We start from the raw sequence: 21174 nt of genomic DNA on the forward strand, positions 1-21174 counted from the left end.
TATAAGACACCTCACCTTGAATATTGTGAACAGTTTTGGGCTCCTTATCTAAGAAAAGATGTGCTGGCATTGGAGAGGGTCAGAGGTGGTTCACAAGGATGATTCCGGGAACACAAGGTTTATCATACGAGGAACGTTTGATGCTCTGGGTCTACGCTCACTGGAATTCAGAAGGATGGTGGGGGGGTGGGTCTCATTGAAACATTTTGTTTAAATCCAAAAGCCAATGTTATATACATGGAGACAAGTCAGGCAAATTATTAGCTGGTCTGTTAAAAGCAGATATGGCTAGAAGACAGATCCTGAATATACGAAGACCTGATAGAACTGAAAATACGAAGATCCTAATGAAATTAGTAAGATATTTATGGATTTCTACTCTAATGTTTATAAATCTGAATTTTTAGACAGTTATTACTTCTATGAATAGTTTTTTTCAAAAATTGAATATACCTAAAATTTCTATTCAAGATATGAATACATTAGATGCACCTTTTAAACAAGAGGAAATAGCAAGGGCTATATCCTCTCTCCAATCAGCTAAGGCTCCGGGACCGGATGGATATGCAGTGGAATTTTATAAGACTTTTACTGATACATTTATACCTCATTTATGTCAAATTTTCACTGATTCTATATCCTCTGGGACTCTCCTGAAACTTTTTATGAAGCTTCAATCTCTTTAATTCCAAAAAAAGATGAAGATTTATCTGAATGCGCTTCTTATAGACTAACTTCTCTATTGAATGTGGATTTTAAAATTCTTTCTAAGATCTTGGCTAATAGACTTGAGAGTATTTTACCAACTGTTATTTCCAGTGACCAAAATGGATTTATTAAAAATAGATATTCACATTTTAACATTTGAAGATTATTAAATATTCATTCTTCTCCATCTAAAGAATCTGAATGTGTTGTTTCTCTTGATGCAGAGAAAGCTTTTGATAGGGTGGAGTGGTCTTACTTATTTGAGTTTTTGGAAAGATTTAATCTTGGCCCGGGATTTATTTCCTGGATTAAATTGATCTATCATGCTCCTATGGCTGCGGTTATAACTAATAATCAAAAATCTCCCTATTTTAGATTATATAGGGGTACTTGGCAGGGATGTCCTCTTAGCTCTTTATTATTTAACTTGACCTTAGAACCCCTTGCTATTGCTCTTAGAGATTCTAATACTGTTCAAGGTATTAAGAGAGGGGACAAAATACACAAGGTTTCGTTATATGCAGATGACCTGTTAGTTTATATTTCAGATCCTAGGAAATCTATTCCTTCTATATTTTCTGAATTCAGTAGTTTTTCTAGGTATAAATTAAATTTACATAAAAGTGAGTTATTTCCTATTAATAATTACTCAGATCCAAATCATCAAGTACCTTTTAGTATGGCTAAAAATTACTTTACCTATCTTGGCATTAAAATTACTAAAAATTTTAAGGATCTCTATAAATATAATGTTTTTCCATTAATTGATTACCTCAAACAAATGCTTTCTAAATGGTCGCCTATGACATTATCATTAATAGGTCAAATTAATGCTATTAAAATGATAGTTTTACCAAAGTTCTTATATATATTTCAGGCAGTTCCTTCCTTTATTTCTAAAAAAATTCTTTGACAGAATAGGTTCTATAATTTTATCTTGTATTTGGAACAATAAGAATCCTAGATTGAGGGAAAACTCGATGAAAGGATTCTCTTTGGTCTCATTATTGGAAGCTGCTCTTCCCTTTTTGTTTTCTAAGATTAGTAGACAAGATTTTAATCCCATTATTAAACATACATTAAGAATTTGGTTTCAGTTTTGTAGATTTTTTGAGTTAAATAATTTTATTCTTTCTCGTAATATCCATCTCAATTATTTTTTTAAACCCATCAATTTTAGATAAGGCCTTTTTAATTTGGCAAACCAAGGGAATAATAACTTCTTCAGATTTGTTTTTAGGGGACTGTTTAATGTCTTTTTCTCAGTACACTTTTTTAGATATTTACAAATTAGGAATTTTTTACATCGTTTGTTGCCAAATTACCCTTCTGCTTATTCACCTAATATGACAGATGCTCTCTTTCAGTTTAACCCTTTTCAAAAAGGGTTGATAGCTTTAATCTATAAACGGTTATTGAACTCACGAATGATATCTAATGATAAAATTAAACATGCTTGGGAATCGGAATTTCAAGAGTCATTTTCAGATAATCAATGGAGTAAAATTTTCCATTTGGTTAATAACTCATCTATTTGTGTCCGTCATTCCTTGATACAGTTCAAGGTAGTGCGTCGGGCCCATATGTCCCAAAGGATAAACTAATGCGTATTTTTTCCAATATCAATCCTATTTGTGACAGATGTAATATTGAGCTGGCCACTTGAACTCATATGTATTGGTCTTGGATCTGGATCTACAACCTAATTTGCTAACGGCAATTTTTGGGATTATCCCATTGGAAACAGGAAACATTCCTGTTTCCGCTCAACGTATGATAGCCTTTTCAACTATATTGGCTAGGAGAGCCATTTTATTGAAGTAGAAGGATTCTAATCCACCTATGGTCTTTTATTGGCTTTTCTCTATTATGTCCTGTTTGAGTTTAGAGAAAATAAGAAGTCGGACATTTGATACACTCTTTAAATTTGAGCAGATCTGGCGACCTTTTATTCAATATTTTCATTTAATTTGATTTATTACTTTTCCAATTTTTTTTTGAAGTTTTAGATTTGATCAGAAAGTCTTTCTATTTTTTGGTCGTATCCTCAGAATGGACTGCCCAGTCCCTTTTTTATTGTTTCTTTTTTTTGTATAGTGTTCTTTTTTTCTTCATTTAAAATTCAAAGTTTCTTTCTTTCCTCTTCATGAACTGATAAGAGAATTGCTGTTTTCTTTTTTATTATATATTATATACTAGCTTAACACTATGTGTGATTTTGATCATGTCTGTCTCAATCTTGGTTTGTATTATTGATATATTTGAGATAATTCTCCTCTTGTTTGTTTTTATGTTCCTTTTAAATCATTAAAAAGATTAATAAAGAAAGAAAGAAACATTTTGAATGTTGAAAGGCCTAGACGGAATAGATGTGGAAAGGGTATTTCCCGTAGTGGGGGAGTGTCGGACAAGAGGGCACAGCCTCAGGAGAGAGGGGCGACCATTTAAAACAGAGACGTGGAGAAACTTCTTTAGCCAGAGGGCTATGAATTTGTGGAATTTGTTACCACAGGCAGCCGCGGAGGCCAGGTTGTTGGGTGTACTTGAGGCAGAGATTGATAGGTTCTTGATTGGACACGGCATCAAAGGTTACGGAGAGAAGGCCGGGGAGTGGGGTTAAGCAGGGGGAAAAAGATCAGCCATGACTGAATGACAGAGCAGACTGGATGAGCCAAATGGTCTCATTCTGATCGTGTGTCTTTTGGTCTTATGGTCTTGTAATGCAGTTTAGTAAAAGGAACATAGTGCGGACTATTTTCTAAATGGGGAGAAAATTCAAACATCAGAGGTTCAAAGAAACTGAAGAGTCCTCATGCAAGACTCCCTGAAGGTTAATTTATAGGTTGAGTCTGATAAAGAAGCCAAATACAGAGTTGGCATTTATTTCAAGGGGAATAGAATATAAAAGCAAGGAAATAAGTATTGTAAATTGTTTTGGGCCCCGTTTCGCAGAAAGGATGTGTTTTCATAGAAAACATACAGCACAATACAGGCCCTTCGGCCCACAAAGCTGTGCTGAACATGTCCCTACCTTAGAACTACCTAGGCTTCTATTTTTCTAAGCTCTGCTGCCGGCAGCCCATTCCACGCATTCACCACTCTCTGCTTAAAAGTCTTACCCCTGACATCTCCTCTGTACCTACTTCCAAGCACCTTAAAACTATGCCCTCTACTTTTCATGATTTTTATTAACGACCTGGATGTGGGGGTAGAAGGGTGGGTTGCAGATGGCACAAAGGTTGGTGGTGCTGTAGATAATGTAGAGGATTGTCAAAGGTTGCAGAGAGACAGTGATAGGATGCAGAAGTGGGCTGAGAAGTGGCAGATGGAGTTCAACCCGGAGAAGTATGAGGTGGTACACTTTGGAAGGACAAACTCCAAGGCAGAGTAAATGGCTTGATACTTGGTAGTGTGGAGGAGCAGAGGGATCTGGAAGTACATATCCACAGATCCCTGAAAGTTGCCTCACAGGTAGATAGGGTAGTTAAGAAAACTTACGAGGTGTTAGCTTTCATAAGTCGAGGGACAGAGTTTAAGAGTGGCAATGTAATGATGCAGCTCTATAAAACTCTGGTTATGCCACACTTGGAGTACTGTGTCCAGTTCTGGTCGCCTCACTATAGGAAGGATGTGGAAGCAATGGAGAGGGTACAGAGGAGATTTACCAGAATGCTGCCTGGTTTAGAGAGTATTCATTATGATCAGAGATTAAGAGAGCTAGGGCTTTACTCTTTGGAGAGGAGGAGGATGAGAGGAGACATGATAGAGGTGTACAAGATAATAAGAGGAATAGATAGAGTGGATAGCCAGCGCCTCTTCCCCAGGGCACCACTGCTCAATACAAGAGGACATGGCTTTAAGGTAAGGGGTGGGAAGTTCAAGGGTGATATTAGAGGAAGGTTTTTTACTCAGAGAGTGGTTGGTGCGTGGAATGCACTGCCTGAGTCAGTGGTGGAGGCAGATACACTAGTGAAGTTTAAGAGACTACTAGACAGGTATATGGAGGAATTTAAGGTGGGGGGTTATATGGGAGGCAGGGTTTAAGGGTCGGCACAACATTGTGGGCCGAAGGGCCTGTAATGTGCTGTACTATTCTATGTTCTATGTTCATGCTAGCCATTTCAGCCCTGGGGAAAAGCCTCTGACTATCCACACGATCAATGCCTCTCATTATCTTGTACACCTCTATCAAGTCACCTCTCATCCTCCGTCGCTCCAAGGAGAAAAGGCCAAGCTCACTCAACCTATTCTCATAAGGCATGCTCCCCAATCCAGGCACCATCCTTGTAAATCTCCTCTGTACCTTTTCTATGGTTTCCATGGCCTTCCTATAGTGAGTTGACCAGAATTGAGCACAGTACTCCAAGTGGGGTCTGACCAGGGTCCTATATAGTTGCAACATTACCTCTCAGCTCTTAAACTCAATCCCTTGATTGATGGAGACCAATGCACCTTCTTAACCACAGAGTCAACCCGCGTAGCAGCTTTGAGTGTCCTGTGGACTCGGACCCCAAGATCCCTTTGATCCTCCACACTGCCAAGAGTTTTACCATTAATACTATATTCTGCCATCATGTTTGACTGACCAAAATGAACTACCCCGTGCTTATCTGGGTTGAACTCCATCTGCTACTTCTCAGCCCAGTTTTACATCCTATCAATGTCCCGTTGTAACCTCTGACAGCCTTCCACACTATCCGCAACACCCCCAACCTTCGTGTTGTCAGCAAATTTACTAACGCCTCCCTCCACTTCCTCATCCAGATCATTTATAAAAATCACAAAGAGTAGGGATCCCAGAACAGATCCCTGGTCACTGGCCTCCATGCAGAATATGACCTGTCTACAACCACTCTTTGCCTCCTGTGGGCAAGCCAATTCTGGATCCACAAAGAAATGTCCCCTTGGATCCCATGCCTCTTTACTTTTTCAATAAGCCTTGCATGGGGTACCTTTTCAAATGCCTTGCTAAGATCCATATACACTACATCTACGGCTCTGCCTTCATCAATGTGTTAAGTCACATCCTCAAAAAATTCAATCAGGCTCGTAAGACACAACCTGCCTTTGACAAAGCCATGCTGACTATTCCTAATCATATTATGCCTATCCAAATGTTCATAAATCCTGCCTCTCAGGATCATCTCTATCAACTTTACCGACCACTGAAGTAAGACTCACTGGCCTATAATTTCCTGGGCTATCCCTATTCCCTTTCTTGAATAAGGGAACAACATCTGCAACCCTCCCATCCTCTGGAACCTCTCCCATCCTCAATGATGATGCAAAGATCATTGCCAGAGGCTCAGCAATCTCCTCTCTTGCTCCCCACAGTAGCCTGGGGTACATCCCGTTCGGTCCTGGTGACTTATCCAACTTGATGCTTTCCAAAGCTCCAGCACATCCTCTTTCATAATATCTATATTCTCAAGCTTTTCAGTCCACTGCAAGTCATCCCTACGATTGCCAAGATCCTTTTCCTTAGTGAATACTGAAGCAAAGTATTTGATAGCTAGATGGACAGGAAAGGGAATGGAGGGTTATGGGCTGAGTGCAGCTCGGTAGGACTAGGTGAGAGTAAGAGTTCGGTACTGACTAGAAGGGCCGAGATGACCTGTTTCCGTGCTGTAGTTGTTATATGGTTTATATGGTTATTGGAGAATCCAGAAGAGGTTCACAAGGATGATTCTGAGAATGAAGGGGTTAACATATGGGGAGCATTTGGCAGCTTTGAGCCTGAACTCAGTGGAATTTAGAAGAATGTTGGGGGGCTCTCATTGAAACCAAATGAATGTGAAAAGGACGAGAGTCGGCGAAAATGGCGGGAGGAGAAGATGGAGGCGTGACACAGCTCGCAGCGGCCACTCCGGTGGTGATGTCTGTTATTTGTCAAGTAGGGTGCCATGCACAATCCTGATTTGATGGAGATGGACGTGAGAGTACGGAGGAACATCTGGTGATGCTTCTGAAATGCCTGCTTCGCTGCTGCTGCTACTGTGTGGTCCAGAATCTCCGGAGGGGAAGGCCCCAAGTCCTCGACTTTGCTTGTTGCTCGGCGGCCGGGGCAGGGTCGAAGCGCTCGGCAGAGGCTGTGTCGGAGGGGCTGGTCGGAGGCTCGAAGTTTTCGGACAGACTCAGAGTCCGCTGCAGTCGGGTGCTTCCAGTGGTGCTGCTTTGGCAAGTTGGCGGTGCTTGGAGGTTCATGACAGGGAGAGTTTCTCCCTTCTACCGTCTGCGTGAGGTGATGAGTCTATCGGGACCTTGAGACTTTTTTTATACTGTGCCCATGGTCTGCTCTTTATCAAATTATGGTATTGCTTTGCTCTGTTGTAACTATATGTTATAATTATGTGGTTTTGTCAGTTTTAGTCTTGGTGTATTCTGTGTTTTTTTTGTGATATAATTCTGGAGGAACATTGTATCATCTTTTAATGCATGCATTTCTAAATGACGATAAACAAGGACTGAGTGTCCTCGTAATCTAATCTAATAAGATACATGTGGAGATGTTTCCTGCAAACCTTTAGAACAGAGGTATGGAGGAATTCTTTAGCCAGAGAGTAGTAAATCTGTGGAATGCTCTTCAGCAGACTGTGGTGGAGGCCAAGTCTGTGGGTATATTTAAAGCGAAAGTTGATAGTTTCTTGATTAGTCAGGGCATCAAATGATATGATGAGAAGGCAGGTGTATGGGGTTGAGTGAGATCTGGGATCAACCATAATGGAATGGCAGAGCAGACTTGATGGGTTGAATGGTCTAATTCTACTTCTATGTCTTTTGGTCTTACTATCTGACTTGTGTCTGGCCACTCATAACTATCTCTCTCTGCTTCCAGGTTGCAGAGATCACTGGTGTTGTAGAAACTGGAAAGGTTTATCAACTGGGCAGTTCAAGGACAAACAAAGGGCTGCAGTTACGGTAAGTACCAGAGCAGAGGATTGGTTCAACTCATTAAATGAGAACTGTTGACTTCAGGAGATCAAGTTGGGGCATGCCTGATGAAGTAAAAGGCTGCCAGTCATGATGTTGCAGTACCCAGCTGGAGAAGAGGAAAATTGGATATAATTCCCTTTATATTAACCACAATGCTGCCACTGATTAATCATTATACAGTTAAGTTGTATGTGACTAGTCGTCACAATGCATTTTACAATCAAAATTACTCTGCTTCTGTTGGAAGTAAAATACTTAAGAGTTCTTCTGTCATTTCTTTGTCCCTGATTACTACCACTCCAGTGTCATTTTCCAGCAGTACGATATCCATTAAGTAGTGATCAAGATAAAATTTAATTTTATTTGTCACGTACATCAAAATATCAAATGTACAGTGACATATGTTGCTTGTATCAACAACCAAACAGTCTGAGATGCGCTGGGGGCAGCCTGCAGGTGCTGCCATGTTTCCAGCCCACCTTGAGGAAGCCCACATGATCATGGGGAGAACATACAAACTCCTTTCAAATAGTGGTGGGGACTGAACCCTGACCTTACAGCTAGTGCTGTAAAGTGTTACACTCGCCACTATGCTGCCACGCCATCCAACAATGTGAAAATGTGTTCAAATGTTGAGCAAGTAATTACCAATTATAAGCCAGAAGTTTATACCAATGGTAAACAAGGAATACAATCTGAATAGGCAGTAAGCTCAATTCATACAAGTGAAATACTATGCATCCTATCTTTAAATTCATTACCTGCTGGTAATGATTTTGCTGTTGTTACTTATGCAAGCATTTCCATCATATAGGATTTCCCGAGCATGAGTGACTAATTGTGCCCATATGTACCTGGATCTTATGAAGCATTTGGTAGGGATCTTTTTGATCATATTGTACATTTTGCTTTGGCTGTGAACTCTGCTGAAATTGAACAAAATAATGGAACAAATGCCATCCATGGAGTGAGATTTGACTTGTGTTTCAGGTTTATCATCTTTGATTTGGACAGAAGTCAGAAATAATCCTTTGAAAAATTATAGGGAATCTTTAGATTATCCTAGAATACATGACTGGATCATATTACAAACGAAAGGGGACAATAAAGTATTTTTTAAAAATGCTGGAGGAATGACCACAACTGTTACCAGCACCTGGAGTGGTAAAAATGATAATCTTTTAATGCCGTGAGTTAAACGTTAGCATTTCATTGCCCCAACCCCTTTGTTTATAGTTCATGAAAATAACAAATGCTTTACTGTATTTCAAACAAAAGAAAGTCTGCAGATGCTGGAAATCCAAGCAACACACACAAAATGCTGGAGGAACTCAGAGGCTAGACAGCATCTATGGAAAAGAGTATGGTCGATGTTTCGAGCTGAGACCCTTCAGGAGCAATCCTGCTGAAGGGTCTCGGTCTGAAACATCGACTGTACTCTTTTCCATAGATACTGCCTGGCCTGCTGAGTTCCTCCAGCATTTTGTGTTGCTTTGCTGTACTTTGTTGGAACACAATTGAATATCCAGCTACTTTTACTCTATACTGATTTATTCTGTTATAAGTATGAGATTCTTTTGGAGCAATGTTCAGTGGGTAGAATCAGTCATTGTCTCAATTATCTAATAACCATGCTACTGAAAATGCATTATCACTGTCACTATTTGACAGCATTCTAGACAACTGGTTATGATTTGATGTGACTGCAGTGTTTATCGTGATTGGGAATTGGTAATGGCATATAGTAATTGTCACCTGTTACATAACCGGCAACAATGAATATTAGTCGAGACAGGTTTTATGAAAACAACCAAACATTTGTTGAACACGTATAAACGATAAGGGAAAAAAAAAACAAAGGAAAACTTTAACCGGAGGTTAAACAGGTACGCAGCTGTTCATCAACTCCACTCGGCTCTGGTTCTTAAAGCGTTAAATGCGGAAACAGTTCTTAAAGCGATACGGTCAGATACAGTTCTTAAAGCGATAACTTCGAAAGTCCAACAGTTTTACACATTCAATTGGGAGAGACTTCTCTGGAGAACGATTTCTTCACCGACGCACCTTTACTGCCAGTTCTGTCCTCAGGATTCCCGATGCCGAAATTAAACAGTTTAAGTCGACTGACCTTAAATTCCTTTTAGAGAGAGAGCCTTTTTGCACGAACTCATTGCGCTTTTACAAGATTTATCTCAATGCAGCTTCTCTTCAACGAAGACTCAATAAGGTCGATCCTTTATTAAACTGCCCAAACAATGCCGACTTCTCTCGATCCTTCACCGATGAATTCTTCACTCTCCCTTCAAAACTGTCGAAATTGAGTAAGTTGGCACTTCCAGCCACAAATTTCCAGTTCAATAATACAAATCTTGTAAGAGAACGCACCTTCCGTTTTAAAAATGAAACTGCGTCACAAAAACAAACACAAAACAGAAACGGAGGCACAACATGTTCTACCTGGAAATCTACAAACTCAAAAACCCATTGCGTCACCTGAGTCGACCCTTATATAGTCACGGGGCACATGTCATCACGTGACCTCAACGGCGGAAAAATCACATCAGGTGACCTCCAAAAGACCATTACAGCATTCTCACCAAAAAAAAACAGATCTCCTTGAGCATGTAACACACCTGGGATAGGGTAAAAGATTGTCTGATTGCTGAGACCAGGTGAAATGGATCAATGAGGCAGCCAGAGGGTGAGCTTTCAGATTTTATTACTTTTGTGCCAATTGGTCCATCTCCAAATCTTCTCTTAATTTCCTGGATTATTGTATTTTCTTTGCAGGTGCTAAACTAGCCACAAAGGTTAAGTACAGGCTCGCACAGCTATCTTGACAATGCTTCCTCCTAACTTGCCTTCTGTAAGGACTCCATTGTAATCTCCCAATGTGAAGGCACTTTCAGGAAACCATGTACTTGTACTCTTATGTCTTCTGTTCTATAACATTCTCCCCAGGGCCTGACCATTCACTATCTAAGTTTTACCTTGGTTTGACTTCTCAAAAGGCATCAACTTGCACTTGTCTAGATTGAGCATTTTTGCCATTCCTCTGCCCAGTTACTGTCAGATCAAGGTCCTCCTCTCATTTTGATAACCACCTTTGTTGCCTATGATGCCACGTATTATAGTAGGATCAGCTCACTGTAATACTATGCCTTTTCCTTCTCATCTTTTGAGGTCAAGGTAATGCACCTGTTGTACGACAAATGACCTATCCATCCAGGAATCTGGACGAGGCTTCAGAATCCGGTTTATTATAACTGACATCGTGAAGTCAGTTGTTTTGTGGCGGCAGTACATAAAAATACAGTTAATTAAATAAGAATGTATAAAAAGTAAATAGTGCAAAAAAAGAGAGCAAAATAGTGAGATGGTATTGATGGAGCATTCAGAGATCTGATGGTGGGGGAGGGGATGAAGAAGTTTCTAAACCTCAAAGCATTATATTTTGAAGATGTCCTCAGTGGAGGCTCATGCCCCTGATGGGCTTGGCTGAGTTTATAACTTCTGCAGCTTTTTCTGGTCCTTTGCAGTGGCAGCGCCATGCCAGATGGTGATGCAGTTTGTCACAATGCTCTCCGTGGTACATCTGTAGAAATTTGCTAGAATCTTTGGTGATTTATTTATTTTCTGGGTTCTCAACTGCAGTTCATGATAGGGAGCTTAAAAAAAATGTTGGACTTCTGGATATGCTTTCACAAATTTCTATGATTAACTATATTAAATGGCTCATTTTACAAAAGGGAAAAACAAACAAGAAAACTAAGTATGTTTACCTTTATTTTTCTAGTCATGGCTCAGATGAGCGGGTGTTTCGACTTGAGTTTGTGTCAAACCAGGAATTCACTGAAACAGAGTTCATGAAATGGAGAGAGACGGTGAGTTCTGTGGTGAGGGAGCTTTCAATTTTGGTTTAGTTTTTCTAAAGCTGAGGAGCATGCTTGCAATCTGGCTGCAAGCAGTGTTTCAATCTCTGCATCTGAATGCTAAGTGTAGGTGCTTTAGAGAGGTATCATTGTTGACAAGCACGGGTACAGAATGGGCACCAAATTCTACAGCTTTGTAGATAGTTTAAACCCTGGCTTTCCATTGTTTCAGATAGTGATGGGAGGAATGCAGTTACCAACCATGGATGAAGTTAACAAGAAGGAACAGCAGATCAAACAGGCACTGGAGTATAAGTTCAATGATCATGACATTGAAGAGGTAGGTGACAGCAAAAATCAAGCAAAGTTGTTGCATTTATTTTCCATCACCTTTATTACATTGTTCATTTTGTAGCCAAACGTATTCAGCTCAAATTGATACAATTCCTGGACAAATGCTTTGTCCCCTTGGAAGAGGGAAGTCACTTAATGAACTCTCTGTCGCTTATGGCAGAGTAAGGAGCAGGATATAACACTGGAGCACACTTGCTAGAGAAAAAAAATCCCTGTGCCATATTCTGTACCAGCCTTCAGCCTTGTGCTAAAGATTTAATTGCAAATTAGTGATGTTTTATGGTGTAGACCCATGTCCATGAACATTTTATTTCATGTTAGTTATGTAACCAGTGATGGATATTGCCCAAATGGGCAACTTGATTTGACGAATTCTGAAGGTAAATGATCAGTTTTTAATATAGAGCACAGTGTGATTTTGGGGATGGTCATGTGGGGAAGTGATGCAATTTCTTTGCAAATGTTAGGTTAAAAGTGGGATCATTCACTGACATTTATAAACTTTTTGATTTCCTTCAGAGTTCAATTGCACTTGAAGCTGAATGTAACAATATTAGATATTAATAGTCACCCCAAACAAGAGTATCTAAAGCCTACACTTAAAATGTGTAGTCATACAGCACAGAAACAAGCCCTTCGGCTGAATTCATCCACGCTGATCAAGATATCTACCTGAGCTACTCCCATTTGCCATTATTTTGCCCATATCCCTCTAAAACCTTCCTAATCTTGAATATGTCCAAGCGTTTTTTGAATTCTGTAGTTGTACTTCTTTAGGCCATTTACTGTGCCAGCTCATTCCTTACTCCCACCACCTCTGTGGAGAAGTTTGTCCTTTGGATCCCTTTTCAATCTTTTCCCTGTGCCATCTCGTTTTAGACTTCCCTAAATTTTTAAACCTCTAAGATCGCATCTCACCCTCCTGCATGCCAGAGAAAATGTCATCAATGTTGCTGAGTCCCCTTCAGTTGATACTAAGGATCAAACTGTGGTGAGAAGCAGATCAGAGGGTGGGTATAAGCAACTCGCCTTCCAACCTCCTGCAGTGTTTCCATGATTTATAATGTGCAAATCCATTTCCCCAGATGAGCGCCACTCCAATAACACTTAATGAAGTTTTCATCATCTAGAACAAGCCGACTGACTTTATTGCCACCGTGATAGCGCTCAAAGCATCCATTCCCTGCAGTGTGGCTGCAAATAAAAACTGCATAGCCGTTACTTACCTAATAACTGTGACATCTCCAAAACCTATGACCTCCACCACGAGGATTGGGTTTGTATCCTTAAGGGAGTGTTTCATGCTGAATCTAATCATCAAATTACTGCAAGATGATGAAGTCCTTCTGATGAGATTGACCCACAGAGCTATGATAATGTTTTGAAGGAGAAAAATATGTTGTTTAAGGGTAATACTGAATTATGAAAACAATTGAGGATTTAGATTAAATCATGCAGACAACAAATGAGTGTTGATCAGTACAAGCTCTTCAAGCAGTTTAATGAAAAGTAAATGAGAATCAAAGCTGAGACTGGTTGTTTGTGCTGTCAGAAGTCTGAAGGATACCTAATAAATATTATGGGCTTGGAACTCTAAGGATATAGTCGCTTCATCAAGAAGCATTTCACCTTAGAAGCCATCCTTGCCTTCAGTTACTGTGTGCTGTCTTGTTGCAGATTGTGAAGGAGAAGGACCGATTCAGGAAAGCACCTTCCAATTATGCCATGAAAAAGACTCAGCTGATGAAAGAAAAGGTGGGTGAAATACTCAGTTTGAGGTTTTTGTTCAGTACAGTTTGGTTTTTGGATGCATGTTCTTTATTTACAAAGTTATTTACTTGTATGATTAGTCCTCAAGTTCAGGCAGCAGAGAGGGAGTTATCCAAGTTAAAAGGAAACAGTAATAAACAAGATTTCAACCTATATCATACATTAATGCAGCATGATCCTGCTATCGATAGTACAGAGTTGACACAAGCACTGTACCAGTGTCCATCTGCATATCCCAGCATATCAGCCACAGTGCACCTGTGGAGAAGTCTGTGGTTCATTCTGCAACCTTACAGATCTGGGATTGAAGTTATCCTTGGACCTGGGGAACCTGGAAATCCAACATAAAACGAAGTGCTGGGGAAGAGAAATAGTTAATGTTTCAGATTGAAGATCTTTTACCAGAACTTTCTCCAAGACTATACCTCTGAAGTTGATGATCCAGGGCTGTGTTTGCTTTTTACGGCAAAACTTGAAAGGAAAGTGAGGGGGTGAAAAATCTTTTGAAAGTTCAGATACGTTCAAGGTCAGATGTAGTTGGTTTGAACATTTCAGGAAGCATGTACACCTTCATATTATCCTGTAGGAGAAGCAATAGGAGCAAATACCATGATGGTGGAAAATTTTCCAAAGAAGATTAAACAAATCATCGAAGAAGGTGACTTCTGTGATAAATAAGTAGTTAATGTGAATAAGATTAGGTGTTTTGGAAGAAGATGCCATTATATTCTGTTACCAGAAGTTACAAAACATTTGGGAGTATTGGGTGCAGTTCTGTGGTTGTGGTTGTGGTTGCTCTGGAGAGTCTAGGAGGGATTTACCAGGATGTAGCCTGAACTGGAGGACATCAGTTATTGGGAGAGATTGGATCAGCTTGGTTGTTTCTCCATGGAGCTGAAGGGTGACCTAATAGTCATTACATGACTGAAATGTGTAGATCGGGTAGATGAGAATATTTTTTTCTCATGGTAGGGATATCGAAAAAATGAGGGTTTGTTTGTTAGAGAAAGGACTCTTTATAGTCATAGTATAGTCATAGTCATACTTTATTGATCCCAAGGGGAAATTGGTTTTCGTTACAGTTGCACCATAAATAATTAAATAGTAATAAAACCATAAATAATTAAATAGCAAATAAATAATAAATTAAATCTTTATGGGATCTGAGGTGAAAATGTGTTACACAGAATGATTGATATCTGGAATGTGATGTTGGAATCAGATATGATCATTTTGTTTGAGGCATTTAGACACTTAAATAGGCAAGATATACAGTATAAGGATCAGGTTCTAGTGCAGGCAAAAGGAATCATGTAGGTGGGCAAGAGATGAGCATGGACAATGTGAGCCAACTAGCCCATTTCTGTCTTGTATAATTCTGTCCCCATGAATGAGAAATTCCAGACTTTGAGGTGACCAAAGATTGCCTCTGTAGGCAAATCCAATGTTGACCATAAGCTTAAAGTCCTACTAATCTACCACTTGGGAAAACCTAAGGTCTCTAAAAGGATATTCGGAGGCAGTGTTCTCGACATGTGGTGATCTCAAAAAAATCTGGAAGCTGCCACTACCGTTCTTAGGTTTTATTATGAACACGAAGGATTCTGCAGATGCTGGAAATCTTGAGTGACATGCAAACATTGCTGGTGGAAGTCAAGCAACATCTATGGAGGGTAATTTGATGAAGGGGCAGTTTATTTCCCTTTGTAGATGCTGCCTGCCATGACTGTAAGATATAGGAGCAGAATTAGGCCATGTGGCCCATCAAGTCTGCACCGCCATTTCATCATGGCTGATCCAATTTTCTTAGCAGTCTCAATCTCCTGCCTTCTCTCTGTATCCCTTTATGCCCTGGCCAATCAAGAATCTATCAACCTCTGTCTTAAACATACATAAAACAGCCTCCACAACTGCCTGTGGCAAATAATTCAACAGATTCACCACCCTCTGGCTAAAGAAATTCCTCCTCCTCGCTGTTCTAAAAGGATGCCATTCTATTCTGAGGCTGTGTCCTCTGGTCTGAGATTCTCCCACCATAGGAAACATCCTCTCCACATCCACTCTATTGAGGCCTTTCACCATTCAATAGGTTTTAATGAGACCACCCCTCATTCTTCTGAATTCTAGCAAATTCAGGCCCAGAACCATCAGATGTTCTTCATATGACAAGCCATTCAATTCTGGAATCATTTTAGTGAACCTCCTTTGAACCCTCTCCGGTTTCAGCACATCCTTTCTCAGATAAGGGGCCCAAACCTGCTCACAATACTCCTAGTGAGGCCCCACCAGTGCTTTATAAAGTCTCAGCATTACATCCTTGCTTTTATATTCTTGTCCTCTTGAAATGAATGTTAACATTGCATTTGCCTTCCTCAACCTGCAAATTATCCTTCAGTGAATCCTGTACAAAGACGCTCAACTCCCTTTCCACCTCAGTTTTTTTGTATTTTCTCTCCATTAAGAAAATAGTCAGCTCTTTCATTTCTTCTACCAAAGTGCATGACCATACACTTCCTGACATGGTATTCCATTAGATTAGATTAGATTATGAGGACACGCAGTCCTCTTTTATTGTCATTTAGTAATGCATGCATTAAGAAACGATACAATATTCCTCCGGTGTGATATCACAAAATACAGGACAGACCAAGACTGAAAAAACGTAACAGAACCACATAATTATAACATATAGTTACAACAGTGCAACAATACCATAACTTGATGCACAGTAAAAGAGTTCAATGTCTCTCGAATGTCCCACATCTCACGCAGACGGGAGAAAGAAGAAAACTCTCCCTGCCATGCCCGACCACAGTCCGACTCTGAGTCGTCCGAAAACTTCGAGCCTCCGATCAGCCCTCTGACTCCGAGTACTGAGCACCATCTCTATCCAAACAATTCGACCTCAGTCTTGGTTGCCAGCAGTAGGCAAAGCCGGGGATTTTGAGGCCTTCCCTCCGGAAGATTCTCGATCGCATAGTAACAACAGCAGCAAACCGGCGTTTCAGAAATTTCTCCAGATGTTCCTCTGTGCTTTCACGTCTGTCTCCATCAAATCAGAATTGTCCACAGCCCCTATTTAACGGATACGATATCATTTTCACTGGAGAACTGTGCGCGCGCGGCGTGCTACTATCTTCTCCTCCTGCCTTTTACCTATTCTCCTAATCTGTTCAAGTCCTTCTGTATGTAGCTTCTCTACTTCCTCAAAACCACATGCCCCTCCACCTATCTTCATATAGTCTGCAAATTTTGCAACAAAACCATCAATTCCATCTTCTAAATCATTGGCATACAACAGAAAAAGAATCGGTCCTGTCACAGGCCCCTGTGGCAAACAAGAGAGAATTTGCAGATAGTCGATATTTCAGGGAAAGGCCCTTCATTAGGACTGCTGCAGAACACCACTAGTTACCAGCAGCCAGTCAGAAAAGGCTCCCTTTATTACCACTCTCGGCGTCCTGCCAATCAACCACTGTTTTATCCATGCTAGAATTTGTCCTGTAATACCATGGGCTTGTAGCTTATTAAGCAGCCTCATGTGTGGCATCTTGTCAAAGGCCTTCTGAAAATCCAAGTACAGGTGTGCGCCGCTTAATGTCCATTCAGACAACCAGTGGTCCCCACCCACCGGGCCGTGAAGCATGCAGGGGTGCAGCACATCTTTAAGAAAAAAGCTGAAATAAACAAACTAATTAATTAGGGGCCTCCTGGCATGTAAATGTCGGCCCAGATCAGAGGCGATTGCCGATTTCACCTGCTCTGTGCGATGTTCACTCCTCTTTCCAGGGTGCTGGAGCCTTTAGCTGTTTCATTGGTCAATTTAAATGCCAGCCTAGACAGGCTGAAAAGACAAGGCCGTCAGGATCGAGGTGACATGTTGAATCTACACAATCTTCTAATAAAGTATAGACGTTGCCGTGCTTTCTTTGTAATGACAGTTACATGCTGATCCCAGGACAGATCCTTTGACACTTTTCAGAGGGAGAAACGTCGATCCTTAATGCCGAAGAAGTTAAAGTTATTGACCCTCTCCAGCTCAGTTCCTCTAATGAAGACTGGCTTCTGGGCAACACCTAATTAATTAGCTTGTTTATTTTGGCTTTTTTCTTAAAGATGTACTGGGTGCGCTCTGGCTACCAATGCACCCCTGCATGTCAGCGGCCCGGAGGTTGGGAACCACTGGCATAAACGTCCGTAGTCCCAATCGGAGAACGTGATGTAGCGGACATAACCAATCTCATGTATAGCGCGTCTCTTGAGTGTAGTAGCGTTATCTCTCTTTAATTTTCTTTCGAAAATATTACCGTAAAGTACATCATGGCTTCCAAACGCAGTAAGACCATTCCTAGTGATAGCAGTAGCAAGAGGCAAAGGAAGAGTGTTGATTTGGAAGTGAAACAAAAGGTTATTAAAAATATAAAGGTGGAAAACCAGTAAATGCTATCGCTCGGGATTTAGGCACGTTGCACTCGACAATCACGACGATCCTGAAAAACAAAAAAAAAAATTCTCCAAGCTGTTAAAGGATCAGCTTCACTGAAAACTACAAGGGTCACGAAAATGTGAGAGGGACCTATATCGAATATGGAAAAATTGCTAATGACATGGATTTAGTCTCTACAGGTATACTACAGTACTCCATATAGATTTGCTAAGTATATAATATGGTGTTCGCACAACGTCCAAATCACATAACGTCCGATTACAACAGATTTGTCAGGCAAGATTTCCATTGAGGAAACCATACTGACTATGAACTACTTTACCATGTACCTCCAAGTACCCTGAGACCTCATTCTTAATAATTGACTCCAACATCTTCCTATCCACTAAGGTCAGACTAACTGGCCTGTCGTTTCCTTTCTTCTGCCTCTATCCCTTTGTGAAGAGTGGGGTGACATTTGCAATTATCCAGTTTTCTGGAAACATTCCAGAATCTGGAACTACAATGCTGTGGCCATCACAGAGAGTTGGATGTCTCAGGGCAAGAATAGCTGCTGTATGTACCAGGCTTTAGTTGTTTCAAAAGGGACAGGCAGGGAACCAAGGAAGTGGGGGCGTGGCATTGCTAATCAGGGATAGTATCACGGCTGCAGAAAAGGAGAAAGTCATTGAGGGATTGTCTACTGAGTCATTGTGGGTGGAAGTCAGAAACGGGAAGGGGGCAATAACACTACTGGGTGTTTTTTTTTATAGGCCCCCCCCCCCCCCAATAGTAACAGAGACATCGAGGAGCAGATAGGGAGGCAGATTCTGGAACAGTGCAATAATTAGATTAGATTAGATCAGATTCAACTTTATTGTCATTGTGCTGAGTACAGATACAAAGCCAATGAAGCGCAGTTAGCATCTAACCAGAAATGCAAAGAATAGTGTTATTTACAAAATAACTGCAAATAAAAAGTAAGTGCTACAGCACAAATATAAAAGTACTGAGAGTACAATATGGGTGCAATACTGCTTAGTGCTGTGATGCGAGGTTCAGCAGGGTCACAGCCTCAGGGAAGAAACTTCCTGTGCCTGCTGGTGCGGGAGCGGAGGCTCCTGTAGCACCTACCAGATGGGAGGAGAGAAGTCCATGGTTAGGGTGAGATGCATCCTTGATAATGCTCTTTGCCCTGCCCAGGCAGAGTTTATGGTAGATGTTCTCAATGGTGGGCAATTGGGTGCCGATAATCCGCTGGGCAGTTTTCATCACCTGCTGGAGTGCTTTGCGGTCTGATATGGGACAATTGCCATACCACACTGAGATGCAGTTGGTGAGTATGCTCTCAATGGTACAGCTGTAAAAGTCCGTCAGTATCCTGGGACAGAGGTGAGCTTTCTTGATGCTCCGTAGGAAGTAAAGGAGCTGTTGCGCCTTTTCGATCAGGATGGAGGAGTTCAGGGACCAGGTGAGATCCTCAGAAATGTGAACACTAAGGAATTTGAAGCTTGATACACACTCCACTACAGCTCCGTTGATGTAGATGGGGTCGTGAGTGTGGCTCCTAGCATGCCTGAAGCCCACAATGATCTCCTTGGTCTTCTGGGTGTTAAGGGCCAAGTTGTTGTGGGCACACCACGCGGCCAGGTGCTGGACCTCGTCTCAGTAGGCCGTCTCGTCATCCCCTCTGATCAGGCCAACAACTGTGGTGTCGTAAGATTGTTGTGATGGGTGAATTAAACTTTCCTAATATTGACTGGCTTCTCCTTAGAGCCAAGGGGTTTAGATGGGGTGGAGTTTATTAGGTGTGTTCAGGAAGGTTTCCTGGCGCAATCTGTAGATAAGGCAACTAGAGGAGAGAACTTAATCTGCTATTGGTAAATGAACCTGGTCAGGTGTCAGATCTCTCGGGAGAGCATTTTGGAGATAGCGATCAGAACTATATCTCCTTTACCATAACCAAGAACACGAATAGCATATATTAACTGCCCAATAATACATTCTTAAATTAGGCAAAGCAAGACCTCCATCCTTTTTTAATTTTTGTAATGACATTTTCCAATTCTTGGTCTTTTATTGTTCCAAACAAAAGATGAAATAATAGAGTCAACCTGATTAAAAAACTTCTTAGTTAAAAAATAGGAATATTTTGAAATACATATTAAAATTTTGGTAGATCATCATTTTAACTGCATGAATTTGACCAACTAACGAAAGTGTGAAGAGGATTCCATCTAGAAAATAATTGCTTCATAAAATCCACTAAAGGAACTAAATTAGCTCTATAAAGGTCTCCATAATTTTTAGTGATGATAATACCTAAATATTTAAAAGAATCCATAACTTTAAAAGGAATGTCATCATATATAACAGCAGAATCATTTAAAGTAAATAATTCACTTTTTTATGCAGGTTTAGTTTATATCCTGAAAACTTTCCAAATTCATTTAATAATTTCAATAAACTAGGAATAGATTCTTTAGGATTCGAAATATGAACTAAGAGATCATCAGCGTAAAGGGAAATCTTTTGAATAATCCCATTTATGGAAATTCCTTGAATGTCCTTAGCTTCACGAAGTGCAATAGCCAAAGGTTCCAGCACCAAATTAAATAACAAAGGACTTAACAGACATCCTTGTCTCGTACCCCGGAAAAGTCGAAAAAAGGGGGATCTATGGTTATTAGTAATTACAGTGGCAATAGGGCTTTTATATATCATTCTAATCCACTTATTATACTTTATACTTCGTTGTCGCCAAACAATTGATACTGGAACGTACAATCATCACAGCGATATTTAATTCTGCGCTTCCTGCTCCCTGGATTACAAATATTAAATATTAAAAATAGTAAAATTAGTAAATATTAAACATTTAAATTATAAATCATAAATAGAAAATAGAAAAATGGAAAGTGAGGTAGTGCAAAAAAGGCAAGAGGCAGGTCCAGATATTTGGAGGGTGTGGCCCAGATCCGGGTCAGGATCCGTTCAGCAGTCTTATCACAGTTGGAAAGAAGCTGTTCCCAAATCTGGCCGTACGAGTCTTCAAGCTCCTGAGCCTTCTCCCGGAGGGAAGAGGGATGAAAAGTGTGTTGGCTGGGTGGG

General features: G+C 40.5%; 1 protein-coding gene across 1 annotated transcript in view; it reads left to right on the forward strand.

Annotated features, from left to right (window-relative positions):
• rtf1 (RTF1 homolog, Paf1/RNA polymerase II complex component) overlaps positions 1 to 21174 on the forward strand; it is a 106707-nt gene that overhangs the window by 39701 nt on the left and 45832 nt on the right. The window contains exons 6-9 of the mRNA XM_072249885.1: positions 7544 to 7626; positions 11438 to 11525; positions 11746 to 11853; positions 13545 to 13622. Of these exons, the coding sequence (XP_072105986.1) occupies positions 7544 to 7626; positions 11438 to 11525; positions 11746 to 11853; positions 13545 to 13622 (357 nt within the window). The remainder of the gene's footprint in view (positions 1 to 7543; positions 7627 to 11437; positions 11526 to 11745; positions 11854 to 13544; positions 13623 to 21174) is intronic.

The sequence above is a fragment of the Mobula birostris genome, chromosome 1, assembly GCF_030028105.1.
Source record: "Mobula birostris isolate sMobBir1 chromosome 1, sMobBir1.hap1, whole genome shotgun sequence".
NCBI classification, from domain to species: Eukaryota; Metazoa; Chordata; class Chondrichthyes; order Myliobatiformes; family Myliobatidae; genus Mobula; species Mobula birostris.